Source organism: Phoca vitulina, unplaced genomic scaffold (assembly GCF_004348235.1).
Source record: "Phoca vitulina isolate PV1807 unplaced genomic scaffold, GSC_HSeal_1.0 scaffold1, whole genome shotgun sequence".
NCBI classification, from domain to species: Eukaryota; Metazoa; Chordata; class Mammalia; order Carnivora; family Phocidae; genus Phoca; species Phoca vitulina.
Window position 1 is genome coordinate 38,912,539 of NW_022589704.1, and position 20,005 is coordinate 38,932,543.

Below are 20,005 nucleotides of genomic sequence, written 5' to 3' on the forward strand. Positions count from 1 at the left end.
AAAAGATATCAATAAATAGATATTCCCCCACCCTAATAAAAGTCAAAATATAGATTAGCAATATACCAAGAAGGATAAATAATTTGGTTCCAATTAAGTTGGGTAAAAGAAAATCAGAGGAGGGGTATGCAGTTGCTCTGTATCACTTTTGGGTTCCAGAATACTCCCATTATACACAGGTGGAAACTAAGGCTCAGGAAAGTTAACTAACTTGCCCAAGGTCTCTCAGCCAACAATGGGAAGAGTTGGCCAAACCCCAGGCGATCTGACTCTTACGCTTCACTAGCTGCTTTCTCTAAGGCCTGCTGAGTATTTTTATAGAAGTACAAGTTTGAAAATATTATCACATTTCTCAAGGAAAGTTTCTTGAAGAAGCTATGGTTGATTCTTAAGTATTGCAAGATTTTTTTTTTCTAAATTCTTATATCATTATGATAAAAGGCAGGGAAGATGGCATTTTGATTGAAGGCTAGGTAGTATTGAGGTCCCTCAGAGTTATAGGTTTTTGAACTCAGTAAAAAATAGAATTACTAAGAGCATTGCCTGAAGTTTTATAAACTAGTTAATATTTAAGATAAAACTACTGAATTGCCAATCATTATACACTGAACTTAGACATGGTACAAGGTCATTGGTATTTCTTTTTACAGTGATTTACTAATTTAACCCACAACTGCTCTTATTCAAGATCTAAATATATTAAAATCCAAAATTATCTGGAAAATAGTGGAACAGATATCAAGTACAATTTAAGGATTAATAAGGACCATTTAGTGTTCTGAGATCATGTAGTAAAGAGTAACCATCAGTTAAATAAACCATTTCACTGAATACTAAAATATCAGCCAAGGTTTGATTTATAATAGCTGGTAGACAGTCACTAATTTGTGAATGTTTGTTTTGTACACACACACACACACACACACACCCAGACACACACATACATTTTCACCAATAAACACAGATATCCACAATATAGCATTTTTTGTCATTCCTGTTTTTTCCTTCCAACTTAGCTAACTATCAAAATAAAATGAGATTCCATGGAATGATTTGGAGCAATGGACTTTTCCCAAGGAACACCTTTCTTATGGGACCCTCACGGGAGGAACCCAGATCACACCTGGGAAAAGCTTGACCTAGACTATTTTTCCCCCCCGCAGTTTATCTCTACCATTCCATCAGCCTGTCTCTTTCATACACACTTTAGTGTGTTGCCTGTTTCTGGGTTCTGGGGTTCACAAAGAAGTCAACCTTATTTACCTAAGATTAAATTAAACTTAATGAAAAAAGTCACTCTTAAAAGTGACTTGTAAAGTGGCCACCATGCCACTGTAAATCTGCATAGATTTGGAATCATACATTCTAGCTGTACTTGCTAAGATTCCTCTTATCTGAATTATTAGTACTAATGGGGAACTCAGAGTCCCCAGTGAAGGGCATTACACAGCAAGGAGGCAGAAAATGGTGAAGAGAGGAGCTGAAGAAGCCCTAGCTGACACTGTATGCCGACCACATCCTAGATAGCAAAGGTCTGGCTAGAGTAGGAGCGGTTCTGAACCAGGACCCAGTTAACATCTACCTATCCTTTTAGATCTTGTGTCTTCCCTATGGTCCGTATGGGAAATACATAGGAAAGAGTAACGTGTTTGTATATCCCCATCACATTTCCTATAAAATTGTTGCTGGGTTGGAGTTAATTTTATCCTTATTGCCACTTTTCTTAGGTGTTGAAATGAACTGTTCACTTTTTCTGACATTATCTTTCTTCCCCAAGTGAGGAATAGATAATCTAATTGGTTAGAATCAGAGATTTACTGGGCCATGCTTACAAGTCAGTGGGGCAGGGTATTAAACGGCTCTCTGGACCTCTCTGTAGTCTTCTGTTTCCCTGTTCCCATCTATTACTGTGGCTGCCCTGCAGGCCTTGGATCTGGCTGGAAAGATTAGCATGTAGGATGTGGTTACAGACCATCCTCTCTCCCTCAGGCAGGTCTATCCCCAACATTGCTCCAGGCTCAAGGTGCATTTTGCAATTTAGCTTTACCAGAGTAATACTTGAAAAGTTACTGGACAAGTGCTTTGCCCGTTAATAAAACTGATACTTTATTCCAACTATTCTTTCCATCAGTTAAAACCTAGAGAGGAGAAAGTCTTCCTCCCCCTCAACATCCATCACTGGATTATCCACATGTGGCTTTTAAAATTAAATTGTAATTAAAGTCCCTCAGTCACACTAGCCATGTTTCAGGTCTTGAATAGCCAGTGGCTACCATATTAGAAAGTACAGATATAGAATATTTCTATCAATCATCACACAAAGTCCTATTGGACAGCACAGCCCATGTGGATTTTTATATACAACTTTACGAAGCGCTTTTGGCGATATTAGCTGATTTGACTCTAACAACTCTACAAGGTAGACAAAGTAGGCATTTTCAGTTTTCCAGTTGTTCTCAGAGGACCAAACAGGCCTAAAGTTAAAAGACTTGCTCAACGTCACACAGAAAATTAGGAACTAAGACCTAGGTCTAAGTTCCACATTGCTTCCCTTCATGTCTGTGCAACCATTACGATGAAATGTTTTCATGTGCATATACCTATATTCAATTTGTGAGGCTTTATACAAAAGGACAAAAGGATCGGAGTTTCAGTGATTTCCTAATTTGTGTTCTTCAGTGGATAGTGTATGACATTACGTTCCAGAGGGAGTGCATCCTTGTGTTCTCTCACACAGACTAAGGAGACATCTGGGAGTGAGAATAAATTCTAGAAGGGGAAGAGAGAAATAACTTTCACGATATTAGAGATCTGAGCAAGGATATTCTCTTCACATGCTGCCTAGAAGCCACTGGATCCCTTACAACTACATTAAGAATTTTTCTTGCAGATTCCATGGCCTCTCACATTATAATCACTGGCCAATTAAAAATATAAATCTGATACTGTTCACCCAGACTGAGAATTTCCCATAGACTAATTTAAAATTTTTTTTATTTTCCACATTAAATCTTATTATTGAATTAACTAGGCAAAGTATAGATATTCTTAGAATATGGATGTTAAGATGAAGCATTCAGAATATTGCTTTTATTTTAGAACAAGGCTTAGGCTGCTGACCTAGTATCCTCTGCAGAGCACTCACTTATAGGAATTTCAGATTCAGAACTTAATCAATATGCATATTTAAACAGGTGTATTAACCTGCTTCTTTTATATTTAGGTGTTTTCATTCATGGATTATTTTTGGATGGAGCTTCCTGGAATAGAAAGATCAAGAAACTTGCAGAATCACATCCCAAAATTCTTTATGATACAGTGCCTGTGGTTAGTATTTAATATACCAATACAGGGGCAGGGGGATGCTATTTTTATACACACACACCCCCCCACACACAGTCATTCCCATTCACGGTAATTATGTTTTATAAAGTTCCTGCCAGCACTGAATTAGTGAATGCTGAACCACAGCTCCTAGTAGAAATACAAGGTTAAGTTTCTACGATCCTCTGTTCACATTTTTGTTAACCGATCAAGACATAAACTCGTTTTGTGTTTGTTTAAAAATGCCATATTTAATATATACTTTTGATTCATTAACATTGAACTCATGGACAACAGCACTGTAACTCATGCCCGGATGAACCTTATAGTATTTCCTCCGTAAGGCCCATCTCAGCCTTCTTGCACTCAGAACACTAGATAGCACCAGAGCACTACATTTAAGGGCCATTTTAAACAGGGAAATCACTAAAACAAACAAGCAAACAAAAAAATGCAAAAAACTCCTTTTAAATAACCTATCAAGGAAACTTGTTTCCATTTACGAGAGGTGAAATCGAAAAACAGAATGTCACCAGGTTCAACCTCAGCTGGGAACGTACTTGTTTGGTGGCTCACATTTTTTGAGGCTCTGAGCATGCCTGTGAATGATCATAAAACAGAGTATTGGTTTTAGGATGATGAATAAATTTCAGTGATAAGCAGATTTGCAAATACAGAATCCAGGAAGAATGAGGATTGACTGTATATATGTATTCACATACGCATATATACATAGATATTTGTATTTCTTACATATACCTTGACCTAAAAATACTTGTAGACTAAAAGATTACTATATGAAAACCATCCACATAAAAATGTTTGTTTGCTAGGAACCTATCTTCAGCATGGGCCACCTAAGCTATGGAAGATATTGTTTCCATCTGTTACTGCATCATGAGAAAATGCCTAGATAGATTTTCGCACACTTGGAAAGGCCTGTCTGGGATGGTGTGATAAAATATAGGCTGTAGATTTACCTGTATTGTTTGTGGGACACTGGGAGCAGCTTAGGCAAAAATCCTAACAGGTTCAGTGAGGGATCAGCTAACAGCCAATTCCACAAAACCTGCCCTATATGCTAAGATACTATGTATGGACAGAGAGTTTTAAATAGGAAACCCAAATTCAAAGTCACAGGGCAAACGTTTACAATTTCAGGAGCTGATTAGAATTTTTCTTCTATTACATGGAAAGTCTTTTAAGGTAGTTTGCAATGAATACAAAGGGATTTATAAGTGGATGATTCTCTTGAATAAGTAAGTCACTTAGAAAAATTCTCATTAAGAAAATGCGTTCTTGGCTAAAGTGAAATATACTCACCTTAAGTGTTGTTGAGTCCTTGTATTTAACTGTATCCGAAAAACTGCTTTATGGATTCCACAATAATGTGGAAGAAACATAGACTAGCATCCCTATTAACACATTCATACAATTTATTTTGACCTGAGAAACCTAAAAGAGGGCTCTCAACAGTGGGGCTATCAAGCCATTATCCCCTCGAGGATTGCTGCTACTGTAGTGGAAAAAGGAATTCAATTAGATTTTAAAACAAAACACTATTTTATCTTTATGACCGTAGTTTGTTCTTTACTCTTAAATTCAGAGATCAACTTGCCCCACATCATTTTTTTGGGGGGGGGGCGATTGGTTAGGTTAGGTTTAACAGTGCTTAATATTTTAGGAACTTGGCTAATGACTTTCTAAAAATAAAGTGGGTATTTAAACAGCACAGTGTATGTAATAGCTCCTTTAAAATAGTCACCTAAAATGGCAAGGTGATCTAAGTTCTAGAATCACTGACAAAATCCTTTCAGATTTTTTTTGAGATTTGCCTTTATTAAATTAATATGGTGACATGATTATCAATGGTAGTGGTTCCCTTTATGATTTTGTTGTTGTTAAACAGTCAAGTCATCCCCAGGTAAGTATGGTGAAGAGGTGAAAAATACATGGATAACATGTTTCTTGAGAGGTGAAAATAATTATTTTTTCTCATTTAGTTGGCTCTGAAAATAGTTCTGAGCACACTTAGAGCACTAAAAAAAGTTCTGAGCAAAATGCCTACGAATAAACTTACCCAAGTAAGTGAAGGACCTATACTGTGAAATTGAAAACAACACAAATGGAAAGCCATTCCATGCTTATGGGTCAGAAGAATTAGTAGTTAAAATGTCCATACTACCCAAAGCAATCTATGGATTTTATGCAATCCCCATCAAAATACCAACAGCATTGTTCACAAAACTAGAATACCAAAATTTGTATGGAACCATAAAACACCCCGAATAGCCAAAGCAATCTTGAGAAAAAAGAACAAAGCTGAAGACATCACAATTTCAGATTGTAAGATATCCTACAAAGCCACCTAATCCAAATAGTATGGTACTGGCACAAAAACAGACACACAGATCAATGCAGATATAATCCCATACTTATATGACTAATTAATCTACAGTGAAGGAGGCAAGAATATACAATGGGGGAAAAGACAGTCTCTTCAGCAAAAGGTGCTGGGAAAATGGGACAGCTACATGCAAAAGAATGAAACTGGACCATTTTCTTACACCATACACAAAAATAAATTCAAAATGGATTAAAGACCAAAATATGGGACCTGAAACCATAAAATAGAAGAAAACATAGGCAGTAATCTCCTCGGCATTGGCTTTAGCAACATTTTTTCTAGATAGGTCACCTAAGGCAAGGGAAGCAAAAATAAGCTACTGGGACTACATTAAAATAAAAAGCTTTTGCATAGTGAAGGAAACCATTAACAAAAGAAAAAGGCAATCTACTGAATGGGGGAAGATATTTGCAAATGATTCTATCCAATAAGGGGTTAATATCCAAAATACATAAAAAACATATAACTCAAGAGCAAAAAAACAATTAATTAAAAAATGGGCAGAAGACCTGAATAGACAGTTTTCCAAAGACCAGCTACAGATGGTAAACAGAAACATGAAATGATGCTCTTCATCACTAATCATCGGGGAAATGCAAATGAAAACCGCAATGAGTTACCACCTGACACCTGCCAGAATTGATAGAATTAAAAAGACAAGTGGAGAAAAAGGAACCCTTGTGCACTGCTGGTGGAAATGCAAACTAGTGCAGCCACTGTGGAAAACAGCATGGAGGTTCCTCAAAAAATTAAAAATAGAAATAAATACCGTATGATCCAGTAATTCCATTACTGGGTAAGATAAACGGAAACAACAGTCAAGATATGGAAGCATACCAAGAGTCTATCAACAGCTGAGTGGATAAAGATGTGGCTATATATAAAATATTATATGTAGATGTATATCAATGTATATACATAATATTATATAGAATATTTTTCAGCCATAAAAAAGAATGAGATCTTGCCATTTACAACAACATGGATAGACCTAGAGGGTATAATGGTAAGTGAAAGAAGTAAGAAAAAGACAACCACATGATTTCGTTCATGTGGAATCTTAAGAAATAAAACAAATGAAGAAATGGAGACAAAAAAACCCCCAGACTCTTAAATACAGACAGCAAATTGGTGGTTGCTAGAGGGGAAGTGGGAGATCGAGGGGAGGGTGGATGAAATAGATAAAGGGGATTAAGATAGATATACAAAGTTCCATTATATAATAAATGAGTACAGAGATGAAAAGTACAATATAGGGCATATATATAGTAAGATTGTAATAACATTATTTAGTGACATTTGGGGAGTTTACTTACTTGATGAGCACTGAGTGATGTACAGAATTGTTGAATCATTATGTTGTACACCTGAAACTAATTAACAATTATACTTCAATTTTAAAAAAGTGCTAATACAAATTAAATGTTTTGAACAATAGCAGTACTGCTAACAAAAATAAAATCTATTTGGGCCACAGAAATTTGCAGACATAGAAGTGAACATATCCTATTAGGTTCAAATGTAAATATAACAAACACTCTTGACTTAAAAAAACTTCTTTTATGCACTTTCTTCCAGATGTGGCTAAAGCCCTGTAAGAGGGTAGATATACCAGAACGACCAAGTTATGTTGCTCCATTGTATAAGACAAGTGAGCGGAGAGGAACATTATCCACCACTGGTCATTCTACAAATTTTGTTATTGCCATGACTCTTCCCTCTGATCAACCCATGGAGCACTGGATTGGACGGGGTGTAGCGTTATTATGTCAACTTAATTCGTAATTCGAAGACACAATTTCCCTGTTCCTATTTCTTGTTAGATGGCTGGGAAGAAAATATAAACAATTTGGTTTAAGTCAATTTCACTTAAAGCTGTACTTAATTATAAATTTATGTGCAAATGCAACCTATATTTTTAAAATGACGCCTACTTCAGTGTAAGGAAGTGTTCTGAAATAAAGACTAAAGAAAACACACTGGTGTATTTGCTCTTTTTGAATAACTTTATTTTGGGAGAGTTCCATAAGCATTAGGAACATACATAAAATGACACACCACTGTTGACAATGAAAAAAACAGCATTTGATCATTTCCAGCTTTATAAATTTTTAAAAAAATGATTCAGTTACAACAACAAAAAAAAAGTTTAGATATTTTAGCAAGTATCACCTTGCAGGACCATAATCATATTTAAGCCACTGACTTACTGTTAATGGAAAAAATTCACACTGCATCTAGTTACTATAGTATTTCTACGCATAATCACAGCTGATTGAATGCAATGTGATATACACCAAAATTTGTATGGATGTCACACAGTGACAGCATTGTACAAGTAACATGAATGACCTCCAACAAACACAAGTTAAATTAGACTGGTCAAGCTAAATGGAATGTTGGAGCCAAACAGAAATGTAGTGGAATTCAGATTGTCTAGTAAGACTTGAAACTATACACTAGAATGATGTGGAAACTAAATACTGGTGGGAACCCTAACAAAATACTAGCAGCAACTGTTACAGCCCTCTTAATAGGTTAAAAAAATCTAGCAGATGAAGGTAATACCACTTTTTTAGAGAATATAAAACTTCATATACTTCAGCAGAACTTGTTTGCTTTAAACCAGACCTTTAAGACTGGGAATATATTCCAACTGTTGCTTTTCAAAAAAGGTTTAAAATTAAGCAGATTTAATGCTGGAATGCAGAATCCTCCTTGGGTATAAAAATGCAAAAAGGAACTAGAAATATATCTTGGTTCAGAAAGCAAGATATTTTAATCACTTGAAGTTGGCAGTACTAAATAAAATATCAGCACCTTGTAGCTAGGTTGCTTGAAGGGCCAAGCAATGAGATGAGGACTGTGCTAATTCAGTGCCCAATGCTGAAAATATTTTATGTAGAAAACGCCTACTTATTACAGGAGGCCATGGAGAAAGCCAGAAGTAATTTTTCAAATTCAGGCATAAATTAAGAAAAGAACACCTCAGCTTCCTTGCTTACAGCATAAAGAAGAAACACTGGCAAGACTCTTACTACCTGGATACATGTGCTACGCTCAAAGTTTTATTTTTTTAAAGTTCACGAAGAGGAAAGTTGCTGAGGAGAGAAGGAGGGCTAAATGCAAACACTTTAAATGGAATGGAAGGAGTTTGGCTCTTAAATATTTGAGCAGTAAGATTTTTAAAGCAGCTGCATTGGTAGCCAAGCGGATTAAAACAAAGCTGCCTGCACATAGTTCAAATACACTTTACCGGGCATAAATGAAGACCATGTGGCACAAGACGTAAACAGAAAGCTACATGCAATATGACTAGTACTACAAATTATTAGGTCAAAATTCAGGATAAACATGGCTTGCACTTCTCACAAATCACTCAATTATGCTAGAACAGGGCACCTCTAAGAGACTAGTCCCTATCAGGCACCAATAGCATATCTTGGCACAGAATGATCAAGTGATTTCATCTGCATTATTTAAGTGTATCTTCCAAGTCACTTGGTACCATGATAGCCATGGTATCGATGGAGATTATCCTTATAGCCATTTTAATTGACATGTAGAGATTATGGACATGGTAAACTTGGGTTTTCTGCCTTACCTTCCTGCCAGTCACAGCACGTGCTCTAGGTTCCAAAACCAAACTGGTAAAGCAATGCATACATTTAGAACTTAAATTTCCCAAATAACTGGTTAGTACTGTTAAAATAGGAAAGCTGAATATTTCGACCATGTTTGGGTTCGTCTTTTTTCTGATATTTCCTAGAGGGTCACACTTTTAACAAAAAAAAAACATTTTACTACATGCTCCAACTCCCTACCCCCTCCAAAAATCCCAAAAAACAAAAACAAAATTGAAGTTTGAAAGAAAAAACACCCAAACACCAAGTATAATATTAATACAAAGAACCATTATGAATCTTTCATTAAACTGAAGCTCACACAAACATACAATCACAAAGTTCAGTAGTTTAGGCTGCAAGTTTAAACACTATGCCAATATATACAAAAATAGTAACTCTAGATTCAAGAATAAGGGCTTTTCCCAATGCTAAATTCATACTCTAATGCAGCCTGAGCTCTCCTCTAGTTCCTACAGCCTACTTTATGCAGTTTCAAAATTGTATCAAGTTGATCCCCATTACCTTAGGTATATATGTAACTGAATTAAAGGACACTACAATTCATTTTTAGCACAAAGAAAAGTCTGCCCGAAGTCCATTTAAAATATTTTTAAAGTTTAAATGATTTTTTGGTTCAATTTCTATTTCTGCATAGCCACAGAAGTTTCTACTACCAAAGAGACTACTTTAGTGTTTTATATGATTATTTTTTTAAAAGTCTTAATCAAACCTATATCAACATTGGTTCATGGAGTCCCATTTTCTCCTTTATCACAAGCTTTATATTTTTAAAAGACCCCTTCACACAGGGAAAAGCAGTACTGAGCACCAGTCTTTTGTGGTTAGGCTCAAATCTATGGAACTCGTAAGTAGTGCAAGCCACTGACTTTTCTTTGAGCAATGTGCATACAGTACTAGGAACAGATGCAAGGCTGCATGGTATCATTCTCGTAATCCACAATGATTACTGGGAATGGTTAAAACTGGAGGTCAAACACAATTTTGTCTTCATAGAGGGCAATCACCAGCATAATGGCAAATCCGAACAGCAATCCTAAATTCTGAAGAATGAATTGCCCCACTGGACAAAAGCCATGTTCTTCATTGTCACCATCACCATGCAACATTTCTGGAAGCTGGGAAAAAAAACAAACAGATACTTACAAGCAATTTTGTATAATACTCTGCTTTTTTTTTTTTACATTCTTCTACTTTAATGAATAAAGCATAACTACAAATAAAATTATTCTATTAAACATAATGCTAACCATAACACATATTTTGTCCAAACGTTGACAAGGTTTATGCTCTAGCTATGTAATAAGTACTAAATCTGTTCCCTTCTAAACCCTGAACAAATGCAAATATATGCATTAGCCATTTTCTAAAGTTACCGTCCACTGACCTTGTCATTTGCTTTATGTTGAAGTATAAGACAATTTATTATTTCCAATAAAACTCTCCAGGAAAGACCACCACATTTACTGATCTTAAAAGCACTGAAAACGTAAGATTCTTTGGGGGAATACCTAATTCAAGACTTTTCATTTCTTTACCCTTTCCATTTAAAATTCTCATATCCAGCTGCACATGAGAGCAAGGACAGACATTTACAGACGATTCCTAATTGGTTGTCTCTATGCCCTTGAGCCGTTGTTTTCCTTGCAATAGAGAAAATAGCCTCTCAAAGCTATCCAGCCGGACCACCACCAAGTGGTGCACCCTGCCTTCCCAGGGTCCTCTATTTCTCCTAATCGTGATACAATTTCAAAAACCTGAATGTTTCCAACACCTTTAAAAGCACAGTTCATTGAAGTTTATAGTTCAATTTCTAAAGCATAAGCATATACTATTACATTTAAGAATAATGCATAGTTCAAAGTGTAAAACTTAAGTCTTAATTTAAGTAAATAAGATTTGTTAAAAAAATGAATGTGCATTATTAAAAGCATAAAGTCTTTCCACCCATATCTAATCAAAATTGTGAAAGAACTGCTACTTCCATGTTTCATTTTCTTGTTTCCCGTGTATTGCAATTTTCAAGTTTGCAATCATCAGAAAGATGACACTGATATGCTACTCTCTTAGACACTAAGCTTTACTCCAAACAATATCTTGGTGCTTTTCGGTTCAGAGGGGAAAAGTGTAGTATTAAGAACATAATGCCTGCCTAGGAAAAAACACTATTGTTCATTATTAAATAATGAGTACAATTAATCCAACTACCATATTCTGACATTTGTTACAGTACATTTAACAATCTCCTGAGGGTCCTATTTAAGAACTACTTCATGCTGGCCATCTGTTTTGTTCAAAAGTCTATGGCAGTAGTACATAATGGCTAATGGAGGCTACTGTTCTTTTCGAGCAGAGTTAAGTAATTGTGACAGGAAGGACTATAGACAGCAGAGCTGATTAACTGTGATAGAGACTACATGGGCTACAAAGCCTAAGTATGTACTATCTGTCCCTTTACAGAAAGTTTGCTAACCTCTGGTTAATGGATTAAAACTAAACCTGGCAACTTCCTACCTGTGGTTCTAGTAAGAAGACTATTTTATCTTTTCTCCTTTCCTCAAGTTTTCATTATGACAAAAACTTTTAAATCTGGCTTTCCTTAACACTGACGCATAAGTAACACATACAGGATGTTTCACAGATATACCCCCTCTAGATATATGTACATACCAGCCAGAAGAGGCACTATGCCTTTCCCCATTCAATTCTATCCTGAATGCCCATACCCGTATTTGTTGATCGTAACCACAGCGAAGAGCCAGCCGTACCTACTGGTATGATCATACCTGTTAAAATGCAACAGTGCTTCCAAGCTGGTTGATAAAACAGCTGCTATGCAAAGCCCTTAAAACCAGGTGGATACTTCCACCTGGATGTCCTAAAGATATCTGAAACTAAAACTTCTGATACTGTTGCTATCATATGAATGACTGTAAATGAATGAACACCTCCTCTCTATAGCCAAAGTGGTCTTTCTAAAACAAAAATATGAGCATGTCATTGTTGCTTAAACCTTGTAATGGTTCCTCAAATTTTAAAAGATAAATTCTCATTTTTTATAGCACTACATTTTGTGTGACTGTCATGATCTGGCCAACATCTACCTGATGACTATGGATGTAATTTCTTAATCCATTTTTTCCATTTAATATGAGAAAAAAAATAATTTCAGTGCCATTAAAATCCCAAAATATACGTGGGTAGTTTTTCTTCTTGGATGTCTAGGGTGTTTCCAATGTAATTATAACATTATAAATGCTACTGTAAAAATACTTTAATACAGTTTTACTTTTGTTTGCTTGCTTGTTTTCTTAGCAATAGTCATGTTAGGTTATTTTCTCAGGATATAGTTCCAGGAATAGACTCACTGGTTAAAGGAATGATGCTATTCATTACTCTGCTTTCTCATATGCCCTTTCCTCTTGCTTCTAATAAACTCTTCTATAGTTTTTACGACTCAGCTCAGATCTCCCATTCCAGAAAAATTTCCCTCATTTATTTCCCCCATTTTTTAGCCAGCCCCTCTCCATAGTTCCACAAACATGGTGCACTACTCTATCGTAACCCATTATCAAAAGAATTCTAATTAATGTCTACTTTGCTTCTTCATTAGACTGTTAATCCTTACTGTAAAGATTACCTTTGTTCTTTTTACATCTTTAGCTTCCTAGCATAAGAATTAGCTCATTTATTTTTCATTCAACTAATTGTAAATTACTTCTCTAGTAGTAAATGAAATACTACCAGAAAAGCTTGCCCTCCCAGAACGGACATCCATGTGGGGCACACAGTGAGCTCAATAAATAAGTAAAATGTTTAGTGTGTTATTAATAGATCAAGATCCAAGTGCAAAGGAGAAAAAAAAATGAAGTAGGGATAGAAGATGTAAAATGTTGGGGTAGAAGTTGAAATTTTAGATGGGAAGCCTCATGAGGAGAGAGGGAGCTAGCCAGGAGAACGTCTGCAGGAAAATATTCCACATGGAGTGACCAGCAAGAGCCAGGCCCCTGAGGCAGTGTGTGCCTCCGGGGGGGGGGGGGGAAGGGGGAGATGAGGTAAAGAGCGAAATTAGGGAGGGCTAAGGGGAGGGAGAGGAAATTCACAAGGAGCCGCTGAAGAGTTGGAAGCACCCAAGTGACACGACTGTTGACTCAATGTTGCGGACAGGGCAACAACAGAAGCGGGGAGAAAGTTAAGAGAAGAAGATGGTGGCAACAGAGGTTGTTAGGAGGTGGAGCCCTCCCAGGACTTATAATGAGCCAGAGGTGGGGGGCACAGAGAGAGTTGAGTCAAAGAGGAATAATAATCAGGGTTTGGATCTGAGCAACTAGAAGAATGGAATCTTCATTTATAAGACAGAGAATCCTACAGGAGTTGCTGGTCCAACGAGTTAAGAATGGCAATCTCAAGAGCTAGGCTCTAAACATACTCAGCTTGTAATTCCTTTCAGACACTCAGGGAAGCAGGAAGCAGACTGACCTGGAGTTAAGGAAAAGGTCTGGGCTAAAGATGTAAATGTAGGAATTATCAGCCATTAAATATTTAAAGTCATGAGACTAAATGAGATTACCTAGAGGGCTTTCACCAACATTTATAGGTAAGGGAGCAGGAGAGAACCAGAAAACAAACCGAGAAAGAAAGGTGAGAAAGGTGGTAAGCCGGCAAACACTGGTGGCACAGAAGCCAACCGACACGAGAGCATTTCAAAGAGAAGAGACTAAGCTACTGCCAAATGCTGCTGCCAGTGAAATGAAGATGGACGGGTTAAAGGACCATGGACTCAGCAACGTCGTGGTCAATGGCAGATTTGGCCAAAGCACTCTGGCAGAGCAGTGAGGGAGAATACCTGATGAGGCCAGACTCAAGAAAGAAGAGAATTAGAAAATAAGAAAGGGTAATTTGCTATACAAGAAAGAAAACGGTGGTTGAGGACTAAAATGGAAACTGGAGTTCAAGAAAGCCCCTCTCCTACTTTTTTAAGTGAGACGTACAGGAGGTTTAATGTTCAAAGAAATGATCCAGCAGAGAGAGAAAAATGAGCGACAGAAGAAAGGGGAGAATTTTAGGAAGTTAGTGAAAGGGGACAAGTTCCAGGACATGGCTTTAAGGAGTTGGCCTCAGTGAGGAACACAGATTTCTTCACTGTAATAAGAAAGAGGGTAAATGGACAGATACAAGGAAAGGAATAGAAATGGTGATGGGAACCCGTAGGAAGTTGTCTTGATGGCTTCAGTATTCTCCATGAAATAGGAAGTAAGGTCATCAGCTGAGCACGGGGACAGGAAATGAGGTGTTAAGAGTCTAAGAAAAAACAAGGAAATGGCCAACTCTAGGTACAGAATGTAAATAGTTTTTATTTTTTATTGATATTTTCTAAACTATTTTAAGTAGGCAGTAATTCTGTGATTAAAAATTTAGGTTACATAATTTTGAAATGAGACTAACAAATCCTACCAGAAAGAAAAGTGAACATAATATCTAAGTTAAAAAGTAATGAAACTACTAGTTCTGCAAATACACTGCCTAACATATTTAAGATATTAAGGTAAAAATAAAATAAAACTATTTGCTAGTGTTTAGATTTGTTAACTTTAAAGTTAGAAATAAGGAAAATTACATAAATCCCTAGGAATATGCACCATTTTCTGCAGAAGACTGGCTTACCTAAGAGCTATAGTATTTCTTGTTTGCCATAAAACAAGCTCAAAGAATTACTTTATTAACCACAACAAAATACTTACACCCTAATATTACAAAATCTTCATAGTATGATAATTATCTCTAAATACTGGATTACTCTGAATAGTAATATCCTTTAGTCAAAAATTCTCAGCATCTCAACTGATTTCCAATTGTCCTTCTCCCACTTAATTGTCCTTCTCTAATAGGCTATTTAGGATATCATGTTTTAAAATAGGACACATATTTTTTAAAATAGTCTCTCAAACTACATCCAAAGATTCCTTCCCTTTTTGGAAGGTGCATTCTATTTACAGGTTTAGTATTAACAAAAATATAAAACATCTTACCATATCCACCAAGGCTACGTAAAGGAACATGCCTGCAGTGATTGCAAAGATCCAAAGTGTGATGTTATTGGCGTACTGACCGACCGCTGTGCCTATCAGCATGCCTACGTAAGCCATCATGGCAGAGAGGAGGTTGTAGACGATTGCTTGCTTCACGGTCATGCCCGCTTTTAGAAGAACCGCAAAATCACCTGCAGTAAAGACATGACGTGAGAGTTTTATAACCACAGGATTTTATGTACAAATTTAGGGGGAAAAATAAACAAAATTAAGAATTGATATTAAAAGATACACCTTTAATAACTGATATTTTATAAAAATTTATTCATTAAATTAAACCTAATATGTGCAAAATCTGAGTGACTCTCACAGGCATGATGCTCAAAGTCTGAAAGGTATATATGATTCCATTTATATGATATCTCAAAAAGATAAAACTATAGTGATGAAGAACATGGCAAGGTTGCCTGAAGCAGGGGTGGGAAAGGGGTGTGACTACAAGGGGACTGCAGGAAGGGAACTGTTGGGATGATGGAACTGTTCTGGATCCCGCTGGCAGTGGCAGCTTACAGAAATCTATACACATGTTAAAATTGAACTGTACATCAAAAAGGTCAATATTCTGTAGAATGTGAAATGTAAATTTTTTTTTAAAAAAATCAGAAACATAATAGAAAAAAAGACTTGGTCACTGCTCTTTCTGTGAGCAACAATTAACGCTCTCCTCTCTGATCTCTGCCCTATTTCCAAAGGGAAATGGCCTAAGAAAAAACAGACTCTTTAAATATACTGTACGCTTTTTACATTTATGTTTTATTTTTTCCAGAAAAAAATTAAAACTTAATTCTAAAAATCCTAAAAATGCAAAATTAGAGACTTTCTCACTCATGTGTCTATACTTGGACCACTAGAAAAAAAAGGGTCAAGGGGTGCCTGGGTGGCTCAGTCGGTTAAGCTTCCGCCTTTGGCTCAGGTCATGATCCCAGGGTCCTGGGATCGAGTCCCGCATTGGGCTCCTTGCTCCACAGGGAGTCTGCTCCCTCTGCCCCTCCTCCCACTTGTTCTCTCAATCTCTTCTCTCAAATAAATAAAAATCTCAAAAAAAAAAAAAATTAAAGGGTTAAATATTGCTCAGAAACTTTACTAGAAAAACAAATACTGCTAGAAATAATTGTCTTAAAGCTAAAGGGTCAAAATCAGTATTTCAACTAATTGTAACAAACTTTTTTGTTTTAGTTACTAAATGTAGAAACATCCAATCATTGAACACTTAGCAGTGCAAGGTATTATGTAGAATATGGGGGCATTTCTTTCCCTTAAAAAGCCATCTTAGGGGCACCTGGCTGGCTCAGCTGGAAGAGCACGTGACTCTTGATCTAGTTTGAGCCCCATGCTGGGTGTAGAGATTACTTACACATACGTACATAAACGAACTCTAAAAAAAGAGGATCTTAATCGTACATGACTAATAGTACATGATCTTTTCTTCCTTAACTCTTATGGTTACAAGGTCCTAATTTATAACAGATAGGAAGATGTTAAAGAAAAATTAGTGCTAGGAGGTTATCTATCAATGCCTTCTAGATTGCCCTTCTCCAGTTTCCATGTAATACTACTCTCCTTACATCTTTCCCTAAAAGTGTTTTGTCTTTTGGAATATTTTCCAAATATTTCTTCACAGTCCTTACCTTGTCTTTTCATTCTTTTAATAAAGGTCTCTTTTGTGTAGACTTTTTAATCTTTATGAAGTCCATTTTATTACCTTTTTCCTTAATGGATCATGCTTTTGGTGCTGTGTCTAAGAATAACTTGCCTAACCCATAACACAAAGATTTTCTCCTATGTTTTCTTCTATAAGTCTTATAGAGGTAACCCTCACTTTTCCAAAGTTCACATTCCAGTCACTTCACTTTTATTAAAGGCCTACTTTTCCCTAGAAAAGACCTGTTTTCCCTAACCAAAAAAAAAAAAAAAAAAAAGAATCCGAAGAGGATTTTCGCTTTTATGAAAAAAGGCAAAACGTGAAACTAGCCTTTGTTTTGCCGTGAGTCACTACAGAGGCAGCGTGCACCTGAGCAGCCCGAGTGGCACCACCCAGCTCCTTGCCCAGGAAACAGACTCAGCATCTCAGCATCAAGCCTACATAGCTCTGAACTTTGTGACCATCTATGCTTTATCTCTAGTTTGTGCATCCGTCAGCAAGATGTATCCTAAGGTATCAAAAAGCCTAAGAGAGGTTATTTTTTGAGTCCGGGAATGCTCAAGAACTTCTCCATATAAATTAATAGTAAGAGCTTCTTAGCTTTAAGCCATTTCAGCTTACAAAAGGTTTCAATAGGAACACTACTTTTGGATACCAGGGGAAACATGTATTTTTAAATTTTTATTAATGGGGCGCCTAGGTAGTTCAGTTGGTTAAAGTGACCAACTCTTGATTTAGGTGAGGGTTATGATCTCAGGGTCATGAGATCAGGCACGCTAAGCACGGAGCCTACTTGGGATTCTCTTTCTCCCTCCACCCTCTCTCCTCACCCCCGCACATGCGCACACTTTCTCTCTCTTAAAAAAATTTTTTTTATTTAAATCAATGATCTATTTTTAGTTAATCTGTGCCTACTGTGAGAGTTGTTTTTTTGGGCTTTTTTTTTGCCACTAGATATCCAATTACTGCAGCAACATTTGTTGGAAACTATCATTTTGACATGGAATTTCCTTTGTACCTTGTTGAACATAAGTTGCCATATATATGAGAACTCTCCTTTGTTCCACTGATTTATGTGTCTATTTTTTCACCAATATAAATTGTTTCAATTACTGTGGCTTTATAGCAAGTCGTAAAGTCAATTTTGCTGTCCTTTTTCAAAATTCTTCTGGCTATCCAAGTTCCTTTCCCTTTCCATATAAAATTTTGAAAAAGCTCATTTGAAAAAGCCTGCTGGTATTCTGATTAGGAATGCACTTAAACTATAGGGAAAATTAGCATCTTAAAGGTATTGAGTCTTCTGATCCATAAACCTGGTATACACTCTTCACACTCAAGTCTCCTTTGATTTCTTTTGTGCTGATTTGTAATTTTCAGCATACAGATTCTATGTATATTTTGTTAAGATTTAAACCAAAGCATTTCAGGTTCTTTGGTGTTATTATAAAAGTACTTTTAAAAAATTTCAATTTCCAATTGTTCATTGCTAATATATAGCAGTATAAATGATCTCTATTGAATGATCTTGTATCAAGATGAATTATTTCATTTAAAATCTATCTTTGTCCTAGTCTTATCTTAGATTACAATTTCTCAAAGGTATCTGCCTATTTTTCTCCCTTTTTCTCCACCTTTCTCAGTAAGAACCTGTATAAACATTTGAAAAAGAGATCAAAGGAATACAGTTGGGACTTACACCAAACAAGCAAATCTATTCATCTTTTGATAAATCAATATCCTTTCCTTTCTGCTGACAAAGGATATCATTAGCACAATGAATGAGATGTACCTGCCAAAGCTGTTAATGTGTTCCAATGCTATAATTATGTTAAAATCTGCTAACATCAACCACGGAGATTTTTAAAAACAAATATGTATTTTAAAATTCTTTATTTTTGCCTTAAATAATGCATGTATACATATGTATAAATCTACATAGTGAATGTTCAATTTTCCCTGAACAATTTAGAACATTATGAAAATCTTATTTTGAAATTCTATTTATCCCTTAAATGTACATGAGAGGAAAGGAAAAAGAGGATAGCACCATAGCCTTTCTGAGCTGAGTCTGAATAACATGGGTAAATTCATTTATCAAAATGTTACTTCCTTTAAATTAGAACACATTACTTAATGTCAAGAAGAGAGTTTGGATTATCCACCATTCTGGATTATCCCCAATCTCATTTCCCCTTTATATGTTTTTATACAAGTTTTCTTATAAATTATTACTCAAATTCTTATATAGTTCCTTACTAAAAGAGTGGGGAGAAAGTAGAAAGAATACAACAGAGTAATATTGTAACTTACTTAAATTGAGCTACACAAGTTTAGCAAAAACAGAAGAAACAGTAGTAATAATTCAGGCAATTTCATCCATTACCACACTCCAGAACAAACATGCAACGAAAGACCAAGGTTTTCTATTTTCTCAGATGGTTTTAATTTCTGCACACCTCTCAGGGAAGAGTGAACTTCCCTGAGCTGTATATCATTCTCAGGTTTAAAATTACAATTTTTTCTATCGCATTCCTAAACAAAAACAAAACCCCCACCTGGTACACCATTAGAGAAACAGCAATCTGTTTGGAAGAGGAACAATAAAACTTGGAATTACTAAGGGTCAGTTTTTAATGCATTAAAATGTAATTTAAACACGTTTTCCCCCTTAGGGTATGCCGACTTCAGTATAAAAATCCCAGAACAGTTTTAAGAATTCATAATAAAAAATTTAACTACGGCGTTTTAGATCAAATAAATTATACTGGAATGTGACATATTATGCTGCTATGCCAATATCTTAACCTGTTAACCAAGGAGAAGATGTCTCCCCTATCCACCTGCCATGCTTCTATCTCAGCTTCAAGGGGAATAATCTTTCTCCTGCTTGGGAGTTTGA

The 20,005-nt window shown here is 36.0% G+C and overlaps 2 protein-coding genes across 4 annotated transcripts in view; one reads left to right on the forward strand and one right to left on the reverse strand.

The window, feature by feature from the left end:
- Nucleotides 1-7,725, forward strand: part of DNAH7 (dynein axonemal heavy chain 7) — a 260,029-nt gene extending 252,304 nt beyond the window's left edge. The window contains exons 64-65 of the mRNA XM_032405789.1: nt 3,224-3,327; nt 7,310-7,725. Of these exons, the coding sequence (XP_032261680.1) occupies nt 3,224-3,327; nt 7,310-7,516 (311 nt within the window). The 3' untranslated portion in view covers nt 7,517-7,725. The remainder of the gene's footprint in view (nt 1-3,223; nt 3,328-7,309) is intronic.
- The window catches only part of SLC39A10 (solute carrier family 39 member 10), a 131,648-nt gene continuing 119,360 nt past the window's right edge, over nt 7,718-20,005 (reverse strand). For 2 of the 3 annotated variants that reach the window (XM_032405802.1, XM_032405821.1), the window contains 2 exons: nt 15,405-15,595; nt 10,060-10,493 (listed from right to left, as the gene is read on the reverse strand). In XM_032405802.1, the coding sequence (XP_032261693.1) occupies nt 10,335-10,493; nt 15,405-15,595 (350 nt within the window). In that variant the 3' untranslated portion in view covers nt 10,060-10,334. Of the gene's footprint in view, nt 10,494-15,404; nt 15,596-20,005 lie in introns of all 3 variants that reach the window. The other variant, XM_032405812.1, reaches the window with a different exon arrangement.